The sequence below is a fragment of the Gasterosteus aculeatus genome, chromosome 11 (assembly GCF_964276395.1).
Source record: "Gasterosteus aculeatus chromosome 11, fGasAcu3.hap1.1, whole genome shotgun sequence".
NCBI lineage: Eukaryota > Metazoa > Chordata > Actinopteri > Perciformes > Gasterosteidae > Gasterosteus > Gasterosteus aculeatus.
The window spans coordinates 8,389,401-8,414,751 of NC_135699.1; the positions used below are offsets into that span (position 1 = coordinate 8,389,401).

Here is a 25,351-nt window from a genome sequence, read left to right on the forward strand (position 1 = left end):
TGTTTGATCTTACATTTTTCTTTATGATGTGCACCCTCCTCATATCCAAATTGCTCCATCTTCCACTCTTGAGTTGTATTATATTTAAAGAGTAAAGAGAATTTAATTATATAATTATATTTTTCACATTACCATCCTAGTACTAATTAAAGATATGACATGCATAAAGTCACAAAAAACATAGAGAGAGGTTATAGAGGTAAGTATCCTGTCCGCTATATTTTAATGGATTGTTTTATTATTTGAAGTGTAGTATTAGTTGGTATATAAAAAGACTTAGACGTTAAAGCAGATTACAGCAGATTTGAATTCTTTGTTGTATAATGAACGGTATGCATGGATCACAGATTTTAAAATTATTCATTAATAATAAACATGAAAAGGCACGCTCCAATTTATATTCTCTGTAAAAACAGTTGGCCTTTTCAAGACTTCCTCGTAAGAGACATCAGTTTGGGCAGCAGTAATACTTCATTTACGCCCACATTCAGTTTCTGTAATTGAAAAAGATAGGAATCCCATTATTATGCCTTAGAGCGCAGGTTTTTGTTGAGTTTTGTGAGGTTTTATCATGAACTCTATTTCTCTCTCTCACTCTCTCAAATGCAATTACCTCCTGTGACTCCTGAATCTGCTGCGGACAGCGCCATTAAAACTGGGTACCAATCATTCTAATTAGGGAGGCTGCACCGCGAAAATGGAACCATTTTGTTGTGAAGGTGTACCGAGGCTATAATATATATATATATATATATATATATATATATATATATAGGCCTCCTCTATCTCTATATATAACACATTTACATATTTGCAATTTTGCAAACTAGATTCTGTGGCAACATTCCTGAAAAAATGTTTTTTTCTTAATTGGATACAAGAAATGCCTAAGGATCCCCGAAAATGAGCTTGAAAATATTGCGGGTGAGAGGGAAGTCTGAGTAGATGTTGGAATACTGTCACCAGTGGGTACAGACATTTTTTGAGATGAAAATAATTGAGTTTGTGCCGGAACCGTTTTCTATTAATTAGATTGCAGGAGCTTTTATACGATTTCATATGGTTGGTGATTTCGTGAACTACTGTTATGATTCTTAACAGCAGGTAAAACCTGTTAGGCAGAAGTGTCAAGAGCAGGAAGAAGTAGAAATGATTCCACATCAACTTTGACATAAATCAGCTGTTACGTGTCAAATTTATGACAATTATATTTCGAGAATTGTGTGCCATGTATATGTAACTTAATGGCATTTTCTAACTTTCAGATATGCTTTTGGTTCTTTTTAGTCTGTTCATAATGAGGCCTTTTAGAAAATCCAACATTCTAGACCTAATTAACTGAGGCAGAAGGCATCAACAGTTTTAAATAGAGACTAACTAGAGATAAAGTGTGTTTTGCGGCATGTATAGAAAATTAATAATAAAAAAACGATTAGCATGAACCTCGGAGGTAAGCCTTTGAACTCATTTGGGCCTTGGAGACAGCAATAATGACGATGATATATTGAGCTATAATTGAATCTGAATTCAATCATTTCTATATAGCGTTTGGCACAGAATGAATGAGCCTCACTGGATTCCGCTTTAGGGTACGGCTAAATGATATAGTGGAATTTGTTGCTCCAAATCTGAAGACTTTTAAGATAGTTGAATGGGATGACCTTAACTTCTATGTCTTTTTCATTTGATTTATGGGGTCGAGATGAAATATGTTTGTCAAATTAAGCATCAGAGGTCCAGGTTCTTGAGAGTAAAATATATATTATAACATTGGCCTCTATAAATGGTTGCAGGACTGATTGCAGGACAATTTGTGACATTTTATTTCAGTCAGCTTTATAATTTTAGAAATGAAACAAATCTGTGTGTGAATATTTGATTTCTTGCCTGCATGAATCAAGCCATCCATCTGCTTCCTTTGAGTTTTTTCGTCTTTGTGTTTTTAAGCTACCCGAGGTAGGTTTTAACAATGCAATGCAAACATTATATTCACAATTTTACGATATGAAAAACTGTCCACCATATGAACAAACGCTTTTCTTACATCTTTATACTTTTATTTAAAAAAAAGAATCTGGGAGCGATTTCAGAGGAAGTTTGTTAGCAAAACACATTTCTTTTCTTTTTTAATCAGTAATTGCCCATTTTGGAGCCGTAGACGAGACAGCAGAGGATTGAGAGAGCTATTCGCACCACTAGATGGCACAAGCAGAACATTTGGAAGGAAGATATTTAATAAATATAGCTGTTCTCATTCCAAAAAAGTTTTCTTATGATAATGTTAACATCCATATTGTAATTGCCTTGTAGGCAGTCAGCACCATGTGACACACTCACTGTTTACTCACTTTTGCGCTGCGAGATATGAGATGAAACAAAAAGCTACACCTTTCTCAGGAGCGTTCGTGATGAAGACCACTTGTTATTGAATCAGAACTCAACATCTGGTCACGGTGACACGGGCTGCTTCTCCACAAGCAGCCGGTCAAATCCGATCTTTTTTGCCTCGTAGGTGCTGCACATCCTCAAGGCCACACAGTTGTCTCACCAGATTACTTTTTTCATAATGTATCTTCTAGCAAGTATCTTTTTCTTAGTGATGGATGAGCTGGAGAACGAATGAATGCAACAGTGGAGGCTCCTCTACAAAGGACTCCTTGTCACATTGGTTTTGTTGGTTTGGCTCGCACAAAACATTTTACCGTAGAGCAAGCACACACAAAACAACACGCATCTGATGACCAGGGTTGTTTTAGGGATTCGTCAGATTTTTATACAAATGAAGGCTTTTTTCGTTATGTCTGGCAAGATTGAGGATGTTTCGTCCATCCTGCAGTTATGCAGTTAGATCCAAGATGTGTGTGTTCTTTTTTGTCCAATAAGGTTTTGATGTAAAACATATCAACATCTATTTTAGGGGGAGGAAATGAAGAATCTCAGTTATTATCATGGCACACAGAGAGTTAGGAGCACAAAAAAAGATTAGAAAGGCTTAGTCTGTGACTGGTTATTCAATTAGTGGTAAAGTTTCTTAAGCAATAAACGCAGCAAACAGTTCATTAAATATGATTCAGCCCCAGGTAATTGTTTCGTGAGTGCGTACGTTATATAAGAGCATGTAGTAACATCCTTTCTGCTCCTCAAATACATTTTTTGTTAGTCATAGTCAATGATGAAGTCAGCAGCTCTGCACCTTTGGTTTCTCTGGAGTTGAGAATTCAATTGTGTCACCAATTTTACTTTTGTGACATCAGATTTCCAGAGAAATCAAAGGTCAATGCACTGTGCTCAATGTGGCTGAGTGAGGTGAAAGATTCCACAGATCACATTGGAATAGCTTCTGTACTGGACAACAGAGAGTTAACTGGGAACTCGGTCAACAACTGGTAACAGGGAGGAAAAGAAGTCGCTGAATAAGTCTTTCTCACTCCGTATGTATGTGTCCGTATTCATAAAGGGAACGCATGGAGATACGAAGGAAGAAACCACAATATCAATGAATTAATTAATAATGCAAATAATCATTAGTTGCTGCCCTTGTTTGCAGTTTTTTACTTGATGATGTAACATTTTTAAGTGTTTATGGAGTATTTTGTTTATGAATACATATTGTATTGACCAAATGCATGTTGACAGAGGTTTGTTTCTATGCTAAGCAAAGGGGCTTTTTCAATCTTCAGCATTTACCTTCAATGCTGAATCTTTTAAACCCGACACACACCACCTTTGTATCTCCTGGATAAGACAGCAACAAAGGAAAAGATGATCCCATCTCCTCATTGTTTGAAAGCTGTGCTGTGCAATATTTAGTTTTTCATCTCCTTGAGAGCATAAATTATTAACAACAAGGATCCTTTTCAGGCTAAAGTGGAGGCCTACACACGTTGAAAAACAAAATAATGAATTTGAAAAACTGGCAGAGTTGTGCATTTCTGAGCTAGAGGTGAATTAATGCAACAGTCGCGGAGGAATCACAGAAATAGCGCTTCCTGAGCTGCAGTGCTCGCTGCTGCCGTTGGATTTTCTTAAAAGAAGCAGAGCTTAATAAAACCTGACCAGCATGTTAAATCAGGTTTCAAGCTGATTTCTCCGCTGCTGAGGCGTGCACACCCCCCCCCCCCCCCCCTACATTGTCCAAGCCGCTGTAATCATTTGAGGCTGAATGTGGGAACACTTCAACCAACGTTAAGAGCATGTAGCACGGCTGTCTGAAATTGCACCTTGCTGAGCGACATTGGCTCCAGCCTGGTTTGTTATTTTCCAGTGTTTGGGCTTGTCATTCTCTGTGGAGTTGATAATGTCCCTGCACCAGCGGACAGGTCACGCCAAACGTCCCAAGAAATACACAGATTAAATGTATTGGATGCAATGACATGAAGTCTTATCCAGGGTCCCCAAAAAATGCAAATTCTCCTCCAGCATCATCATGACGTTGACATTGTTCCTGTTTGAGAATCCTTCTGAAGAATCAAATCCGTGTAATACCTCAGGTAGCTCATTGTTAAAATGCCAGCAGAATATATTTAATTTCAGAAGTCAGGATCTGAATCGACTCCAATGAAATTTCACTCCGGTTTCCACTTTGTTCTTCAGTCTCACGTGTGTTTGTCTTCAGTGTGAATTAGAAATCATTGGACTGATGATGCAAATCGTAAACATGTTACCTGTCAGTATATTCGTATTAAGTTCAGCCTCCTCCAGCTACAACTCTTATGATATTGCCTCTTGATTCATTGTCTCATATGAGGTATTTTTGAAAGGTGTAGCTTTGCCAAAACATGACGCCATCACTGCAAAACAACTCTTTTAATTTGATTGTTTTACATTAAAAACACACACTGAATGTTGCATCACAAAATGAGAAAAAGCTATTTTGCGATAACAACAAAGTAGAGCCAAGAATCAGCCATCGTCGTCACCACCAAGAGAAGCGAGACGCGTTTGTTTGACGCCCCTGCAGGTAAGTTTGTGTCGCTCTGAAGCCACAACATAAGATAGTACACACGGACAGCAGGTTGAGTCACAGATGGGAAATCATAACTCAAATAGTCTCACAAAGCACTTGAATTCATTCCTACCTGTAATGTACATTACCATGACGACAGAGACCAAGCCGGAGTGAACATGGACTCATTTTGACTAAATCCTCAACATTTTCTCACACAATTGCTTTTGGTGTGAAGCCGTATATGTCGCCGCTATTTTCCGAGGACACTGAAAGGTTTCGGAGAGACCTGAATCGAAAAAGAAACCTGGTGCTCATACAAAAGTGTTCCCTTTGTGGTAAGCATGACATTCAACTTCCCTCAAAATGCTACTGCCTGTTACATGACATTCCCACCTGAACGCGTCTCCAGTGAATGTTTTATTCAATTTCCTTATGATGAAATCTAATTGTGGTGCCCATTTTTTTGAGAAAAAAAATCCCACATACCACAGACCTTATATGAAAAAAACTCGGAGCGGAACCCTCCTTATGCTACTTTATATCATAAAAAATGTTTTAATTGTATTATTATTTCTAGTTGGTGAAAGTCAAAATGAGGCAACCTTTGATAAAGTGGTGGTAGCCGTCTGAAAGCACATTCTCTTCATTAAATAATGGTTTGACAGTCTCGGCAAAGTTACTGGAGCAGTGTTTTGAACACGGCCGTCTGGCAGGCAAACAAATTTAGATTCTGTTAGCTGCGCTCTGGGTTTAGGTGCAGCAGCTAGAAGCAATTTATTCATATAAATTGACAGTAGGAGTATGACATCCCTTTAAAGATGTCTGTAGGGAACAGCTTAACACCCCTGGAGCAACGTAGCAAACATGCCTTTTAGTAAACTGACTAAACTAAAACTGACGGGTGAAAAAAATATGCAAAATGCAGACTGAAAAAAATTTGGATTTCACTATTTTCAGAGTTAAAACTTCAAACGGCTCACACATCCCCAACCACCTTTCCCTTCAAGGCAATCAACTAAGAGGTGATGAATTGCTCTTTAAAATATTTTTTCAAAAGGGTCTCCCGTTATCTAACCCATGATTTTACGCCACCTAATGTTCAATCTGTACATTCGAAGCTTGATATCTCACCTGGGCCTTTGTCAAAGGCCGGTCCTGCAAAGAGAAAGAGACGGATGGCACACATGTACAGTAAAGCAACACTGCGGTCCAGCATTTGCATCGGCAAACGAGAGCAAGATAGATTGACGCATGCAGTTCAAAACCAAGTTTGTACAGTTCATTTGGCAGTGCGCAACATGTTAATGTGTTTGTTACATGTGCACATGGGCTAATCCCTCTGTATGGGTTGCTGTCCCACCTGGCTTCTGGTTTTCTTTGTGCACGCGTGTGGGGACACAGACCGGTCCGGCATAATGGAGGCCACGCTCCCACTGCAGTACAGTGCAGGCTGACAGAGGGGGCCGATAAGTCCGGCCGACAGCTCCTTAATCCCCATTAGTGCCTCAGGCGGGGCGTTTTGACAGAATGCAGTGCTGTCCTCAGGCCAGTCCCTGTTCTTGTCCTCCTGTCCCCTGTCAAGGAACCTGCACGATGCCCCAACAGAGGATGCGGTGCCACCAAGTGGAGGCGGCCGCTGTGCGGGTGTGGCACTGAGGGACAAGGGGGGGGAGGGCCTCAGCAGGCAATCTCCTCCAAGGTGCCCAGCGTCGTCTGCAAGGGGACTGTAACCGTGTGGCTGATGGAGTCCGAGTGGTTTGCCACTGGGTCACAGGAACTCTGGGAAAAGAACGATTTTAAAGCGTTTAAAGTTGTTTAGTGCTCGCTCAGACTAGCCAACGGAACGGCAATATTCATTTCAGGCATCCTAGTGAAGTGTGTGTTTCTGGTGTGCAGCGTTGAGCTTATTTGACATAACACTATCACGCCAGGAGATCCCAGTCACATTAGATGGGTTGTTAACAGTACATGATTTAACACAATCTAGTCAAAAGACGTGGCTTTTATCATTTACTGTAGTTCTGTACTCAAGCAATATGTAATCTGCTAAAGGCAAACGCCAGAAAAACCTTCTTCCAATGCAGCATGTGTTGCATTGTTTACATGCTGCTATTGGTTTTAGATTTGCTAGGTGCTCTTTCCATGCGCTTGTGGGCTATAGGACAAGGCTGCATGAGGTTACACTCAACATAGGAATTGATAAGGGGGGAGGGTGTTAGAGGCCACTCTTACCACATCCTCCCCATGACTCTCCTCCTCCTCCTCTTTGCTCAGTAAATCCAGCAATCTGTCTTTCACCACCTGCAGATTGGGAAATAAAAGTCAGAAAAGCACAACTTGCCCAGTCATTCGAACATGCAAAACGTAGCAGCGACCTGTGGGTTTATTATCCCCATTATTACGGCGATTAAAAACAGGGGGAGGGGTTCTCTATATTTCCACACCACTCCACCAAGGAGACAAAGACTATCAGAACGTCAGAACGCCGTGCAGCTGAAAGCAGCAGCAGACGCTCTGAAGAAAGTCACACGGTAGAGCGAATGTAATGGAAAATCACAAGCACACATTCCTTCATCTCAGGCCGGCTCTGAAGTAAATCCAGCTCTTTGTATCAGATCTGCTTTTTTATACGAGTGACATTGCTTTTTGTTCTCAGCTTTCATGATCGTTTTTTTTTCCAGCTCTTCACTGAGTGAGACCCTTTAAAGGAGTGACATGCTCGCGTAATTAGACGTTTCAACAGTCATGTGGGAAAAAATAAAAGGTGGAAAACAAGCATCTTAAGACCGACCTCATAAGCGTAGTCAAACAGCTCCAGGATGGTCAGGATGCTGGCTCCGATGAACAGACCCATCTGGCCCCCGATATCACCTGCAGACAAATAGGATATAGGATATGTAAGTAAACAGTGTGAAACCATAAGCCGGCCCAAACAAACAGCTCCTGAACGCGATCCTCCGTTTTCACCCCGTCTACTATTAGTCAACATATGGGTTCTAGGTTTGCTTCACTCCCAGACCATTTCCAAACATTACGGCTTTTGTCCATTACTTGGACAATACTGAGATAAGTGAAAGCAAAACGCTAATAAATTAAAACAAACGGGGGCATTGACATGAGAGACACCTCAGCTCACAGTGCCGGCAACTTGATGATGAGTTTTTTAAACAAACTAAGACAAATCCAGTCAGACATATTTGAATTAAAGTAGCATGGCAGTGAGTAATGTAGACTGGATCCAGGTTTGGAAAACAAAGGGAACCTTGAGTAGAACTTACCCAGCAAGCCTGCGACCTCGTAAGCTTTCTTTTGTTCGATGGTCTCATAGTTCAGAGCCTCGAAGAACACATCCAACACTAAGATATTGTCTCTGCAGAAAGAAAAAATGGGCTTTAGATCTAAAGAATCCAGTACCAAACAAGACCTGGAGTATTGCATAGGCGTTAAAGATCGTTTAGATATTTTTATTCCCTTATTCATATTATTCTGTGCATTTGAAATACGGTAATTCTACTCATCATCCTAACCTTTCGAGCCGTGTCAGCGGCTTATTTAATAACTTTGTCACTTGCTACTCACGTAATGTATTTCTCCGACTTGTTGAACTTCTTCTGGAGGTAACGGGCCGAGGTCTTGCTGGGGATTTTGACCATGGACAGCTCTTTGTTGTAGCGGGTCATGTTGCACGGCGCCCTGCACATGCAGTTGCTGCTCTCCACAGCCGACAGTTTAGCTTCACGCCGGAGGGGGCGATGGAAAGGGGAGAGGCGGTTGAATGTAACGAGATGTGGAAGGACGATGACGATGAGCAGAAGGAAAAATGTTGAGACTTTTCCTCAATATAGTTCCATGTACACAATACAAATAAAAGCACTCCAATATCACTTAACAGATCATTCACTTCATTTATTGGTAGAAGTTATATTTCTATATAATATAATACGGCGGCAGTGAATGTTGCACATGCTGGTTATATCTCAGTAAATGGGTTGTTCTTGACATTGCCCCGAAGAACATTGAAAAAGGTTCAACGTAGAGGGGAAAAATGAAAAGGCAGAAAATTAAATCTTAAATGCTTTAAAATGGAAAACCAAAATACATGAAAAAAAATATTTTGTAATTTATCTCAATATAACTATTTATCATGGTTTAAGATGAGTAATTTAGAGCTCAATGTTAATAATGTTCTTCTTTCCTTACTTCTATCTTTTTTTGGTATCTCAAGACTACGATAAACCTGAAAAATCATCAATCATTTGAAATAACATCATATTAAATTGTCTGAAGGGAACAGCCACCACAGCCCAAAACGTTTAATCAGTGCCATCTGCACATCAGAGAGCGAATAAATATTTACAGAAACTGAAGACGGCGGTCACATTTCAGATTGTAAAAACACACTTGTACCTTCAAACACAAGTACACAAATACCACAAAGCATTGCAAACACGGCCCCTTTCATACTGGGCCTTGAGTCATGTGGGTGTTTACTCCATAAAAGCCCGAATGACAGTATAAGTCAATGTCACTGTCAAAGTCACAATATCTAACGCGCCAAACACAAACACCCCCTCAAGCAGCATCCGCGAAAACAGCCTTCACCCTGACAGAGACAAAGCCCCGATGCAGAAATGCCAGCCTCTATTCACGGCTCTGCTTTGGCAGTTTGACTCAGAGAGAGAGAGAGAGAGAGAGAGCGAGAGAGAAAAACCCTCAGCTGAAATGCATTGGATGCTTTCGTGTTGAGCCCACAGCCACCAACAACTCTCTCGCAGTGACTGTAATGTTAAGCGACACAGGCGATTCAAATATAGCTCCTAAAAAAAAAAGCTTCTCTGGCATCGAGGCTGCGCATACTTCCCACAGTGGGATTTTAAAAAGTTGCAAAGTTTAAATCGGGCTCCATTGAGTTCTTTCAAAAAAACTGCTCTCTCTCTGGATTTCAAAACCCCAAAAGCCCTGATTCTGCGAATGTGAAGCAGACGGGAGCATCTCCAGCATTACTTCTCAGTGCAGGACCCGCAGATCGCAGAGAAACAGGCGCCCCCCCCCACCCCCACCGCTCACTAATAGCCGGTGGGACCACACAGTCACGTAATTGCAAGTGGAAATTCAATATGGCTTCTCTGGGGTCTCTTTTTTTTATTTTTATTCAAATAAAACATTATTGGATACACAGGAGCAAGGCCTTGTGCATTCAAATGATTGATTTATTTTTCTGATCCCCTTACCTTTGTCCACCGCCCTCCCTCATTTACACTCACACATTTAAATATAAAAGATAAAATTACCATAATATATTATTTAATCCTCACTTTTTTTTTTCAATGTTGGAACAATAACACTTTGGACAACTGGAGATGCCCGTGTTTTCTAAACTCCAGAGCAAATGAAAAGCCAGTTGTTCAGAGAGGAATGGATGCAGACGTCTACAAAACCCCAGTGACGCAGTTGTAGAAAAACCAAAATCAAACTTGTGAAATGTTCTTTGACGGGAACAACAAATTGCCACTGCCTTTAAAACAAGAACACATTTGCATTCAAGGATCCAAACTATGTGTGTGTGTGTGGGAGGGGGGGGGGGGGGGGGGGGGGCACACAGGAATATGCAAAATGTAAAAGTTTAACGTTTCTGGTTTTCAAAAAATTGTTTTCCCTTGTGGAGGGAGAGAGCAGAGAGAAAAGTGTGGGAGAAGAACATTTCTCTGACGCTCCCACTGGCCAACAGGTGAGCATGATACTAATGAGTATTTTTTAAGTTATTTATTCTCTACTCTAGGATTTCATTAGGGGTTAGGTGTCTTGCTCAGGGTTTGACATGGAACATGGGGCAGCCTGGAATCGAACCAACAACTTTGTGCTTCCCAGCACACCTTCTCTAACCCCTGCGCCACAACGACCCACAATGACTTCAATATAAAGTCTTGCGATTTTTACCCTAGTGAGTATTTGTTGATATCACCACGGCAACAATAGAGGGTTGTATGGCCCTGCATTTATTTTCTGAAAAAGAGCGACAGCGGTCTTCATACTTTCAGGTCCGGAGTCAAATCCTTAAGATTAATTTATGTAATTTCGCCTTGACGTATGAGGTCAATTGGAGACTAACTTTTTCATCCTTTGACGTTTGTTGGGAGTCATGAGAGAAGTTGGTGTCTGGGCCGTGCCTCTATCTGAACAGAACTGCCTCCATGGAAATATGTCTCTAATAAATGTCTGTGGAAACCACTTCAACAAGTTGCCAACGGGCCCGACATGTACCCCAATGCGTGGCGGGCGTGTTGCCAGCTCGCTCTATCCTCCCTCGTGACCTTTTACCTCGATAACCGAATAGGAAATGACGAATGAAACGTCTCTCTCGTTACGATTCCGCTGCTTTAGAAGCCTAAAGGCCCTTGACTTTTAGACACGTTTCAAGGAACTAATTTAAATAAAATCATAATAAGTCACACAAAACATTAAGACACATGGGAACTATAATCAGTTTAATTTCTTAAAACAGCTGGACGAGCCAACGGAGAATAAAACTAAAAGAGGTAATATAAAATCTTAAATTTGACGGATGGAGCAAAGGCTGCCAAAAAACTCTTAAAGGGAGCTTTAATTAACCTCAATGCAGGAAATATATCTCCTTTATCTATGTGACAACCCATCCATTAAATTGCCTGCTCTGATATTGTTTACAGACTAGATGAGCTCTTCGTACACAAGGGGAAGGATGAATGAGATGAATCCGGTTCTCTCGGCAAATCCGAAAATGAAGCAGCGACAGAGGCGCCTTCCTCCATTTATAGGACGTAATGGAAGAGAACGTGACAGCTGAGTGACAGTCATCTCTTGACCGTAGAAATTTCCTTCTAAAATAATAACGGACAGCGAGGAAAAGACAGCGTGATGGTGGCTATTATCCCCCCCCGCAACCAAAGTAGACCTGTTACCTGCTGCAGTGCTTTTGACATTCACGATGACACGTTTCAGTTGCTTTTCAGTTGAGCCGAGCCGGAAATTCTCTACGGTGTTGTTAGTGTTTAAAGCGGGTTTAACATTAAAGCTCTGTATCAACAGAGGAAAGCTAATCCTCATGCGTCCCTGAGACGGGTAATGATATGTAAACAACAAAACATTGCATGTGTGTGTGTGTGTGTGTGTGTGTGTGTGTGTCGTTCTTGAGGTTGTGTGATCTTACCGAGGGCCGGCTCGGCACAGTCCTTGTACTGCTCCGGCGTGCAGTAAGAGGCATCGCCTGGAAGAACCGGTAAATGAGGAGCAATTAGTCGATGGTGGTGTATGTATTAAATACTTGAAAGACAGAAGGGTGAATCTACAAACAACCTGCCAGACACATAATTCTTTTTCTTGTTTTATGCCGACAACTTTATCCAGTATTGACTGATGACATCAATACGAGGCCTCTCCGCGCCGTCTAATCGCGCATAAAATACTGCAACCTTGCTAAAACTGTTGCTCTGTGCGTGTTAAACACACCCACATATCGTGTGGAAATCAGACTCACCAGGCATGTGCACCATCCTGCAGTTGCAGTTCTCTACGATGTAGCGCGTTTCACAGTCAATCCTGCAGGCCGTTACGCTGTAGACCTGGAAAAAGCCCGACTCCAGAGCTTTGGATTCGCACTCTCCCCACGGGGGAGGCAGGTAAGTCAGCTGCGAGTGAGAAAACATGATATGGGGGACAGTTAGGAAACCAATAAGGGCAATAGAGGTGTTATCACAGCCATCTCAGCGCCTCCAGTGCCCCCGCACCATCAAATAAGATGGAAATAAAGAGCCACAATCACGAGAAAAAATGTAAATGTAAATACATATATGCTTTTAAAGTATTAAACATTTTTACTATTCTTTCACGTATAACGTGGGCAGATCCATACGGCAGCCCTCCAGATGCATTGCTTCCTCCTTGAGCCAAATACAAAGCAGCAGAAGAGCCTCCCAACAAACCAGGCGGTGTGGAAAAAACAATTCAACAGATAGCCAGCCTCTGTCAGAAAAATCCCAGGCCGCCTGGCAATGGGAGCACGAAAACTCCAAATGTTCTCCTCCCGCTCCCGTGGCTCCAAGGGCTGGGACAGCAGATGAAGAAGGAGGGACACCGGACGGCGCAATGTGGCCCATCTGCTCGGAAACACGAGCCGCCGCCGCGCGCTCTGCTCTGCACTCTGCATCCCTCACACTCTGTTCCCCAGTTCCCTCCATTGTCATCGCAACGCGTCCCAACTGGGGATTATTCTGCCAAAAGAGCAATTTCTTTTGGGATGAGGCAAAACACAAAATCCTGCCAGGTGAAATTTGGCCGCAGTCTGCGTGTTAGTGCTCACAGGACATGAAACCCTGTCTCTGCTTTTTTAGGCGACGTTGATCTGAGCTTCTCGAGGTTGATGCTTTAGGTCTTCAGATCATTTTACCAAACATAGGACGATGAATCAAAACAGAACCAAAAGCCCCGATCCAGCATGCTGAATATTGCATATTATTGAGTCTGAGAGCCTCAAGGCATTTCTGGACACGGCTGCTATGTCTCCTGTGATAATTAAACATGCCTTCCCCCGAAGCCAGCAGAAAGCACAGGCTATGAATACCAACATCCATATGCTATTAATTATATTAGGGACCAAAGAAAGGTGCTTTGCAGCACTCCTTAATCTTCAAAATCACCTTCACACCTCTGCCAATCTTTACTTCTTTGCTAATTGGAGTCAGATGTGGCTAATTGGATTATTTCTCTGTAATAAAATAAGCCAAGATGCTCAATATCACTATTTTTTTAACTAATTTGAGACCCTGTTGACCTGAATTATTATCTATCTAATAAAAAACAAGGCCTGTATCACACTCACAGTGTTATTAACTTATTAATCAATGTTGCTGTTAGAAAGTTGGATTTGTTAACAATTTGTGTGGGAAACTAAACTAAACTAAAGACTAAAACTGAGCACAGGTTTAGTCTGGACATCAACACCAACATAGTCAATTTGTATTTTAAATACTAATATAATGGCATAACTTTATTGTTTTATCCTATTAAATTTTTTTGTGAAATTGTAATAGTTTGTAAATGAATTCCCGAATTGTGGCAAGAACCTTCTTGTGAGGTCACGATAACCTTTCACAAATATAATTCTAATCTATTCAAGGGTAAATGTAAGTGAATGTGGTATAATGGAGTTTTTGAATAACGGATTTCTCAACCGAGAACAACACTCTTTTTTTTTTCTCTCTTTTCGCTTCAGTCAAAAGCCACAATTTCTATGTCTGCAGAGCTATAATCCAAAAGTGGCTGTCTGCGTTTAAAAACACTTTTTAAAATGTGTTTCCCAGGGCCTCATGTCAAGTATGTAATTCAATCATCAGTATTAAGTAGAGTCTTTGAACAATTTAGTTTTTATTAAAGAAGAAGATTGAAAACATAGATGGGAACATCTCCCCGCAGGAGGTGTTTTCCCAGACTTCTTACACAACTTAAACTGTGCATCAATTAGCCGGAGCAGATTGTGTTGTGTTCCCCGCTGTGCGGCCTCGTGGATTCGGACAGTGTTTTCGCAGCAGGCAGTCAGCCTGCCAGTCATAGAACTGGGCAGAGAGATGACAGACTCCCTGGTGGCTCAATAGTCAGGAGGCCTAAACATCGGCGGATTGATCTCTCCTGCTTCCTTTCTAACTACCGCTGAGTCGACTCTGCATCGCAGCGCCACGCCGAGCGGTGATGTACCGAAGGGAGACGAAGTTTCAACTGAATTGGGCTTAATGTAAAATATTGGAAATCAAAACTGAACTCCTTTTTTCACGTTATTTAATTCACTCACCAACCTTTAAGAACATATTCAGGCCGGTTACGGCGATCCCTCATCCGCAGTTTGATATAAATGTATCAGCGATGATAAGCAACAAATGTGAAGCAATAGTCTGTTGTGTTGGGAACTGACTTGTTTGACCTTTAGAGAATAGTTTGTATTTAGTGGCTATAATCAATATTTTTGTGGTACCAACACATCACATGAGTGAGAGGGGTCTCTTATAGTGAACTATTCCCCAACCCTGCAGTTCACCTCATCTCTACGAGGCTCCAAAGCGCCTTTCGGCTCTCCGTTTTCATTTTCAGGGCAGTTGTCTTGAGTGAAAAAGCTTTTACATAACCAGCACCAAGAAACCAAAAATGAATTGATATTGCAGACAGAAAAGACAATGATGGAACTGAAATGAATCTAACTGGTAAGTGAAGGACAATCTGCTATTGAGTCACACAAGTCATTCATGGGTTGAGGCACCGATCTACCAACAAGGTCAAAGCAAACAAACGGTACGAGGCCAGAAAGGGCCAATTTAGGTTGTAGAGGGTATATGTTATAATAATCATAAAGCTATTGACTGTGTAGAAGTGACATATACCCTCTGCTCTTGTGTGGCGACAAAGGTCTGGAAGCCGGGGGCCACGCCGAAACCCAGCTCGTGAACGAACGGGGGCTCCGCCTGGCTGTGGATCTGCACACGCACACCCGCCTCGAACGCCGTATCCTCTGCAAAGGAAGACAGAGGGAAAGACGATGTTAGATTATTATTATTCTGGCAATAAATGAACCGGCGTGTGCCGAAAACACACAAACATGTCTGACTTTTTCCACTGGCTCACACAAATGGGAGCAAAACATATCTGCTCCCACAGATGCTTCTGCAGAGAGTAAAAAAAATGAATTTCCTGCATGAAACATTTAGCAAATTAGGCCCACAAAATGTCTGAGACATTCTGTCTCATGTTTCTTGACTTAAAACACCGGAGAGAAGAAGGAGGCTTGCTGCTGACTCCCGGACCTTTATCCTGCAATTTAAATCACATCAGCAAACACACACACACACACAATTATGGGCAAGGACAAAAAGAGAGCCATGACATTTATGGGGGGAGAGAGAGAGAGAGAGAGCACAAGAGAGAGCGCTCTGTAAAAAATCGATAATGTTCTCTACCCATGTCTCCACTTTCAGCGGTGAGCTGCCGGATTTTCAATCAAGGCTTCCCGTGCCAGACGATCAGTCAGACGCCTCGCTTTGCAACCAACAAACCGCGGAGCCTTTTAGCCTGTGAGGCCAGCCTCAACAAAGCACAGAGAGCACGCACCCGTACACACACCACTATGTTAAACTCATCAATCAAATCATCTGCAGCGACTGCTGTGGCGACAGCTTGGGCGCGTTCACACTGAAGAATATAGATGAAGAGATCAAGCGCGCACGCTTCACGGCTGTTTGTGTTTGAAAACGGCGATTCTGAAAGAGTTCAGATAGTGTTTGTGATTCTGTGGTTTTGTGTGTGTGTGTGTGAAAAAGAGCATGAACGAAACATCTGCTGTTTAAGAAGGATAATTACATTCTGTGTGTGTGTGTGTGTGTCGGATAGAGAGATCATGGTCATGAATGTGCAGGCTGACGACACTACGAGACTTTGTGTGTGTTTGTGGAACTTAAAATCTGTGTTGCGTGCTTGTCTCTGTTTTGTCCAGTAAAATGTAATGTCATGCATGTCCTGCATGTCCAGTCTTGTGCTTGTATGTAACTGACCACTTTTATTTCCTTTACGTCTCATCCTCCTCTGTCCAACTCTAAGAAGCTCTGTGCGTTTAGCCCAAACCTCTGTTGAATTGGCTTCATCTACTGTACTTACTGGGAAAGGATTGGTGCAGCACGACGTGTTTCCAAGGGAGTTCACTGAAAATGGGCAATTCTACGTGGACACCTAAACACTTCATCCATATGGGATTGCTGAACGTGTAAAACTAACATGTATAACAGCCTCCGTTTGTCGAGTTTCAGGATTTGCACCAAATTTTCAAACCTAAAATTGGGCTTAACGCTGATCGGCCACAGGAGCACGAGTGAGATCCGCCACTGACGAGGCTCGGCCAGGCCTTGTTTGCTTGTTCCAGTTCACCACACCGGTGTCCACATGATGTTGGCCATGTCGTACTATCTGGTCCTCTTGGAGCAAACCAGGCTGGTCCTCCATTAGGAAACCAGATGAAACCAGGTACATTACTCATATGACATATGCCTTCTTTTTAAACTGCACTTACCACTGTAAATAAGCAACTGCATTCCCAAGGCTGCACAGGGACGTCTACGCAACACAAAAATATAGGCACAAAATGCACCAGCTGTTAATTATGACAAATGAATACGCCGCCCAGTTTGGCTGTTCGGTGGGTAACAATTTCTACTAGAGGCATCTGGTGCCTGCATATGCATTGTTGGTTACTATGTTTGGTCATGGAATGTGCTAATAATAAGATGCAAGATAAAATAACTGTCATTCAACAAGTTATTCTTTAACATAAATACTGTGTTTATGGGCAAAAGTTTAATAAGATCCCATTTTGCTGGTTATATGGTTGTAAACATAGCTGTGTTGCTCTCGGTAAACAATTAGCTGAAGCAATATAATATTGTTACTGTTCTAACCGACAATTCCCTGTTGCAAAATAATATCTGTCGATTATCTATTTGTTCAGGTGCTGCGTGTCGATTATTTGGCGACCAAAGTGCTTGCTGTAAAACAAATATGCACGTGCAAATATATTGGATTGATAAATGTGTATTGAACTTGCTGTCAGATCTTGAACGCTGAATTAAATTAGAAATACTGAGAAACAAACTGAATTGATTTTCTCAGAAAATGTGATTTTTAAAAGCTTTTCTGCTTTTATCAATATGAACAGTAATCCACAATGATGACATGCTATTTGAAAATGTCACGTACATGGTATTCAAACTGAGAATGCCATGACATTACACAGGAAAAAGAAAAGGCATCAAAATAATAAATACAACTCAGGACTACTATGACTTTGATTTGTCTGAAAAGCAGCCGATTTTTAACAGTGAAGCCTGAAATATGACTCAATCCTCCAATCTATTTTTCAAGTATTGACTCGCTTCAGCCCCAATTACCGTCCAAATTTAATCCATTACGTCTGCCGGTTATACTCAAACAGATGAGCGTATACAGTATGTAAATGTGGTCAGTGTACAGACTCATTTGCACACCAATGACTCGGCCACATGGGATTTGTCCGAGGGTGAAGCTGCTACAACTTTTGAGTCAATTTAGTTGGTTCAAGTGTGTAAGATCATGAGAGGTACAGCAGACTTCTCTACTTTTATTTCATCCGTTTCCCTGCAAACTTACTGTGTGTAGGGAAAGAGACAACTCACAATTTACAAGAAGACAGATAATGAAAGAAACGACCTCCAAAAAGAAGCAAATGTGCACCACAGGGGCAGATGAAGTTCACCCACACACGCATTGATTAAAGATTCACGGATATGGCTTAAAAACTAAACTCCCTCTGGCAGAGACGCAGAAACTGTGTGGTGCACTTAACGAAAAATACGCTTCCAACAAGCAAAAGTAATAGTTTGACACACACAATATCGCACGGAGGAGCACATCCCACTAACCAAACACCTCAAAGGGAAGCAACGCGTGTGGTAAAGATAAAACAAATCAGGGTGTTTCCACTTCAGCTTTGTAGTCGGTTTAACCTGTTGTTGTTGTTGTTGTTCAAACATCCTGCAGGTGCTTTTCTGCCTATTTTTTTGCCATCACTTTGATTTAATAAAAGCGTGCTGATGCAAGGTAAGGTCTTAGCACTGCACTCAGCGTAAGCCTTTATCTGTTGATAATAATAATTTAAATAAGGTTCAATGTTAGTGGACAGAAGGTCTGGGACCTCAAAAACTGAGACATGGTGTTCCTATGATAAACACAAGTTTCAATAATCCAATTCAGGATCAGGACAGTACGAGGTGTTCTCTGCCATTTACTACAGTCATGAATGACAATCCTGTCTTTCTAACTGTGTCTCAATTCAGCGGGCTGCATCATGTCAGTCCCGTTTTAGAGACCGCTCGGTTCGGTTGTTGGAGGACCCGGCCGGGGTCTACCGCGAAGGCCGGGTCCTCCAACAACCGCACAGGCCGAACCGAGCAGTCTCTAAAACAGGGCGGTCTACGCTATGAGGGCTTTTCCTACTTGTTTCATCAGCTTTACCTATGCTGCTCCTGTTGCCTAGCAACCTGCTGCGCTTGACATTAAAAGCTTTAAAATCTGAAAAAACGGTCATCTTCCTCTTATTAGTTGGAATGCTTTAAGCATTCCAAGTATTGTTCTTCTAATCTTTATTAGTTGGAATGCTTTAAGCATTCCAAGTATTGTTCTTCTAATCTTTATTAGTTGGAATGCTTTAAGCATTCCAAGTATTGTTCTTCTAATCTTTATTAGTTGGAATGCTTTAAGCATTCCAAGTATTGTTCTTCTAATCTTTATTCAACTTATTATTATTAGTTGGAATGCTTTAAGCATTCCAAGTATTGTTCTTCTAATCTTTATTTCAACTTATTCTTATTCTATTTCTTCCGTGCCACCTTTCAACTGCTTCCCATTTTCAGCTATTTAAACCGTTCAAATTTTAAAATATTCAGCTTATTTCTGGCTTGAGGGCTATGTATGTTCAGCTTTCTACCTCTTAAGCTTGAATTTATATAAATCAGTAATCATGAATATTTCGTCTAATGGTTTTCCTATGGAGATCGTGTTTAAATCCTCTTCAACTTCTTCAACTTTCAGATTTTTCAGCTTCGCAAATCTTTCAGCTACAGACACCATTTCAACTCTCAAATGTTCACACAAGTCTCAACTATTTTATGAAAAAAACTGCTTCTTCATATCTATTGTACTTTTTTTATAATGACGGATTATGTTTCACTAGTTCTTCGCTCCGTTTCTGACTTTTACATGAGTGTGTATTGCGTCTGCTAGAGGCGGGACCTCGCAGGCTAGAGTGTGGGGCATCGCAGGAATCTGGTTAAAAAAATATGGAACTTCTGTCCTTGCAGCCAAAGTATACACCCTAGAGGCTTCATTTCTTCAGATTAATGAGGACATGGTTGTGCTGATTGGATTAATGCTTTCATGGAATCCCAGAGTTCTTTAGTTTTGGCGCAAGGAGTGTTTGAGTGACACAACCTCTGCCAAAAGCCCCATAGGCTCCAATACAAATCTGCCGACATATTTCTCACAAAAATCCACAAGGTACACGTTTTGTAAACGGCCATAGGAGCCGTATTTATTACCGGACAGACATAAAAACACATCCACGCGTTCGGTAGAGTCTTGGGTCTCATACAAACGCCGTATTTTTTAGATAGCTGTTATAGTTTTGCGCTGGTTCCCATTTGTGTGAGGTGTGGATTCTGTGTAACTCGCTGCCATGTCTCTGTCTTTTGCAGCAGATCGTTAATGATCACAGGTGCGCCGTTGTCGTGGTTACGAGCACTCACATGCTGCAGGATCTGTCTGTGGCTCACAGCTGCTCGCTCCTATGACCTGATTAGTGGAGTCACATGACGCAGCTATGCTTTCTGTCAACAGACCAATATGATAAAGACACTCGCCCCCCCTCCCCCCTCCACCCTGACCTCTTCTCACTGTTAATCACTCAGTCAGTCAGTCAGTCTGTCTAATTCTCCTCCCCTCTCCCTCTCTCTCTTCCTCACCACCATTCCCTTCCTCACCCTCTCACCCTCCCTCCCTCTATCTACACCCCCCCACCCCACCCAATCCAATAGGTGCGCCGTTGTCGTGGTTACTCGCTCACACGCTGCAGGATCTCTGTCTGTGGCTCAAAGCTGCTCCTTGTGACCTGATTAGTGGAGTCACATGACGCAGCTATGCTTTCTGTCAACAGACCAATATGATAAAGACACTAGCCCCCCTCCCCCCTCCACCCTGACCTCTACTTACTGTTAATCACTCTCAGTCAGTCAGTCAGTCTAATTCTCCTCCCCTCTCCCTCTCTTCCTCACCACCATTCCCTTCCTCACCCTCTCACCCTCCCTCCCTCTATCTACACCCCCCCACCCCACCCAATTCAATAGGTGCGCCGTTGCCGTGGTTACTCGTAAACACGCTGCAGTATCTCTGTGTGTGACTCACAGCTGCTCCAATGACGTGATTAGTGGAGTCACATGACGCAGCTATGCTTTCTGTCAACAGACCAATATGATAAAGACACTCGCCCCCCCTCCCCCCTCCACCCTGACCTCTTCTCACTGTTAATCACTCAGTCAGTCAGTATGTCTGTCTATTTCTCCTCCTCTCTCTCTCCCTCTATCTCTTCCTCACCACCCCTCCCTTCCTCACCCTCTCACCCTCCCTCCCTCTATCTACACCCCCCCAACCCACCCAATCCAATAATTTCAAAATAAAAGCCACATGGAGGGAATTTTTACTGTAATGTTTGTGATGAGGCCTATTAATTAAAAACTTCTTAGTTTGAATAACAAACATTCTGTCTCCCAACCCCCCCTCACCCAATTCCATCATTACAAACTAAAAGCCTGAATGATTATCTGTACCTTAACCATGAAGCGGTTTCGTTGAAATACGCATTGCTCTTTCAAATACTACTATAACCACTACGAATATTACTAGTACTTCTAGTAGAACTACAACTGATACTTCTACTACCATACTACTAGTATTTCTACTGCTATTAATACAACTACTACTAATGTTATTAAAAATACTACTATGGCTAATAGTATCAGTATTCCAGCTGTTTCTACTGCTATTGATACTAAACCGACTTCTACTGCTAGTACTAATACCCAAATTACAACTAACATTACTACAAACAATTTTAAACCTCTTTTTATTCATCTCAGCTTTTGTTATTTCTGTACTTTTTAAAATTCATTTAAGCTCCTGCAACTTCTGTTTTGCAATATTTCACATTTATTTCAGCTGTTTTCATTTCTGCTTTTTCAGCAAATCTATTGAAATTCCTTTCAGCTTCTCCCATTTCTGTATTTTCAACTATTTCAAATTAATTTCAGCTTTTCTAATATCTTTTATTTCAGCAAATGTATTCAAATTCCCTTCAACTTTCTGTATTTTCAGCTATTTTCAAATATTCAGCAAATGTACTCAAATTCCCTTCAACTTTCTGTATTTTCAGCTATTTTTAAATATTCAGCAAATGTATTCAAATTCCCTTCAACTTTCTGTATTTTCAGCTATTTTTAAATATTCAGTGCAGCTTTCAGCTTTTTGCATTCCAACGCATTTTCAGCAGGAAATGCTTTTTAGTTGGAATGCTTTAAGCATTCCAAGTATTGTTCTTCTAATCTTTATTAAACTTATTATTATTATTCTATTTCTTCCGCGCCCCCTTTCAACTGCTTCCCATTTTCAGCTATTTAAACCGTTCAAATTTTAAAATATTCAGCTTCTTTCTGGCTTGAGGGCTATGTATGTTCAGCTTTCTAGCTCTTAAGCTTGAATTTATATAAATCAATAATCATTAATATTTTAACATGGTTTTCAAATGGAGTTTGCTTTTCAAATCCTCTTCAACTTCTTCAACTTTCAGATTTTTCAGCTTCGCCAATCTTTCAGCTACAGACACCATTTCAACTCTCAAATGTTCACACAAGTCTCAACTATTTTATGAAAAAAACTGCTTCTTGATATCTATTGTACTTTTTTCATAATCACTGATTATGTTTCACTAGTTTTTCGCTCCGTTTCTGACTTTTACATGAGTGTGTATTGCGTCTGCTAGAGTGGAGAGCTCGAGGCTAGAGTGTGGGGCAGCGCAGAAATCTGGTTAAAAAAGTATGGAACTTTTGTCCTTGCAGCCAAAGTATACACTCTAGAGGCTTAATTTCTTCAGATTAATGAGGGTATGGTTGTGCTGATTGGATTAATGTGTTCATGGAATCCCAGAGTTCTTTAGTTTTGGCGCAAGGTGTGTTTGAGTGACACAACCTCTGCCAAAAGCCCCATAGGCTCCAATACAAATCTGCCGACATATTTCTCACAAAAATCCACAAGGTACACGTTTTGTAAACGGCCATAGGAGCCGTATTTATTACCGGACAGACATAAAAACACATCCACGCGTTCGGTAGAGTCTTGGGTCTCATACAAACGCCGTATTTTTTAGATAGCTGTTATAGTTTTGCGCTGGTTCCCATTTGTTTGAGGTGTGGATTCTGTGTAACTTGCTGCCATGTCTCTGTCTTTTGCAGTAGATCGTTAATGATCACAGGTGCGCCGTTGTCGTGGTTACGAGCACTCACATGCTGCAGGATCTCTGTCTGTGACTCACAGCTGCTCCTTGTGACCTGATTAGTGGAGTCACATGACGCAGCTATGCTTTCTGTCAACAGACCAATATAATAAAGACACTGGCCCCCCCTCCCCCCTCCACCCTGACCTCTGCTCACTGTTAATCACTCAGTCAGTCAGTCTGTCTAATTCTCCTCCCCTCTCCCTCTCTATCTCTTCCTCACCACCATTCCCTTCCTCACCCTCTCACCCTCCCTCCCTCTATCTACACCCCCCCACCCAATCCATTAGGTGCGCCGTTGTCGTGGTTACTCGCTCACACGCTGCAGGATCTCTGTCTGTGGCTCAAAGCTGCTCCTATGACCTGATTAGTGGAGTCACATGACGCAGCTATGCTTTCTGTCAACAGACCAATATGATAAAGACACTCGCCCCCCCTTCCCCCTCCACCCTGACCTCTGCTCACTGTTAATCACTCAGTCAGTCAGTATGTCTGTCTATTTCTCCTCCTCTCTCTCTCCCTCTATCTCTTCCTCACCACCCCTCCCTTCCTCACCCTCTCACCCTCCCTCCCTCTATCTACACCCCCCCACCCCACCCAATCCAATAATTTCAAAATAAAAGCCCCATGGAGGGAATTTTTACTGTAATGTTTGTGATGAGGCCTATTAATTAAAAACTTCTTAGTTTGAATAACAAACATTCTGTCTCCCAACCCCCCCTCACCCAATTCCATCATTACAAACTAAAAGCCTCAATGATTATCTGTACCTTAACCATGAAGCGGTTTCGTTGAAATGCGCATTGCTCTTTCAAATACTACTATAACCACTACGAATATTACTAGTACTTCTAGTAGAACTACAACTGATACTTCTACTACCATACTACTAGTATTTCTACTGCTATTAATACAACTACTACTAATGTTATTAAAAATACTACTATGGCTAATAGTATCAGTATTCCAGCTGTTTCTACTGCTATTGATACTAAACCGACTTCTACTGCTAGTACTAATACCCAAATTACAACTAACATTACTACAAACAATTTTAAACCTCTTTTTATTCATCTCAGCTTTTGTTATTTCTGTACTTTTTAAAATTCATTTAAGCTCCTGCAACTTCTGTTTTGCAATATTTCACATTTATTTCAGCTGTTTTCATTTCTGCTTTTTCAGCAAATCTATTGAAATTCCTTTCAGCTTCTCCCATTTCTGTATTTTCAACTATTTCAAATTAATTTCAGCTTTTCTAATATCTTTTATTTCAGCAAATGTATTCAAATTCCCTTCAACTTTCTGTATTTTCAGCTATTTTCAAATATTCAGCAAATGTACTCAAATTCCCTTCAACTTTCTGTATTTTCAGCTATTTTTAAATATTCAGCAAATGTATTCAAATTCCCTTCAACTTTCTGTATTTTCAGCTATTTTTAAATATTCAGTGCAGCTTTCAGCTTTTTGCATTCCAACGCATTTTCAGCAGGAAATGCTTTTTCTAGTTCTAGTTATTAGTTGGAATGCTTTAAGCATTCCAAGTATTGTTCTTCTAATCTTTATTCAACTTATTATTATTATTCTATTTCTTCCGCGCCCGCTTTCAACTCCTTCACATTTTCAGCTATTTAAACCGTTCAAATATTAAAATATTCAGCTCCTTTCTGGCTTGAGGGCTATGTATGTTCAGCTTTCTACCTCTTAAGCTTGAATTTATATAAATCAGTAATCATGAATATTTCGTCTAATGGTTTTCCTATGGAGATCGTGTTTAAATCCTCTTCAACTTCTTCAACTTTCAGATTTTTCAGCTTCGCCAATCTTTCAGCTACAGACACCATTTCAACTCTCAAATGTTCACACAAGTCTCAACTATTTTATGAAAAAAACTGCTTCTTGATATCTATTGTACTTTTTTCATAATCACTGATTATGTTTCACTAGTTTTTCGCTCCGTTTCTGACTTTTACATGAGTGTGTATTGCGTCTGCTAGAGTGGAGAGCTCGAGGCTAGAGTGTGGGGCATCGCAGAAATCTGGTTAAAAAAGTATGGAACTTCTGTCCTTGCAGCCAAAGTATACACTCTAGAGGCTTAATTTCTTCAGATTAATGAGGGTATGGTTGTGCTGATTGGATTAATGTGTTCATGGAATCCCAGAGTTTTTTAGTTTTGGCGCAAGGAGTGTTTGAGTGACACAACCTCTGCCAAAAGCCCCATAGGCTCCAATACAAATCTGCCGACATATTTCTCACAAAAATCCACA

The 25,351-nt window shown here is 41.2% G+C and overlaps 1 protein-coding gene across 3 annotated transcripts in view; it reads right to left on the reverse strand.

Annotated features, from left to right (window-relative positions):
* Nucleotides 1-4,791: 4,791 nt before the first annotated feature.
* Nucleotides 4,792-25,351, reverse strand: part of asic2 (acid-sensing (proton-gated) ion channel 2) — a 250,903-nt gene continuing 230,343 nt past the window's right edge. For all 3 annotated transcript variants that reach the window (XM_040190623.2, XM_040190624.2, XM_040190622.2), the window contains 8 exons: nt 15,352-15,479; nt 12,462-12,612; nt 12,135-12,191; nt 8,528-8,681; nt 8,227-8,318; nt 7,740-7,819; nt 7,181-7,249; nt 4,792-6,727 (listed from right to left, as the gene is read on the reverse strand). In XM_040190623.2, the coding sequence (XP_040046557.1) occupies nt 6,626-6,727; nt 7,181-7,249; nt 7,740-7,819; nt 8,227-8,318; nt 8,528-8,681; nt 12,135-12,191; nt 12,462-12,612; nt 15,352-15,479 (833 nt within the window). In that variant the 3' untranslated portion in view covers nt 4,792-6,625. The remainder of the gene's footprint in view (nt 6,728-7,180; nt 7,250-7,739; nt 7,820-8,226; nt 8,319-8,527; nt 8,682-12,134; nt 12,192-12,461; nt 12,613-15,351; nt 15,480-25,351) is intronic.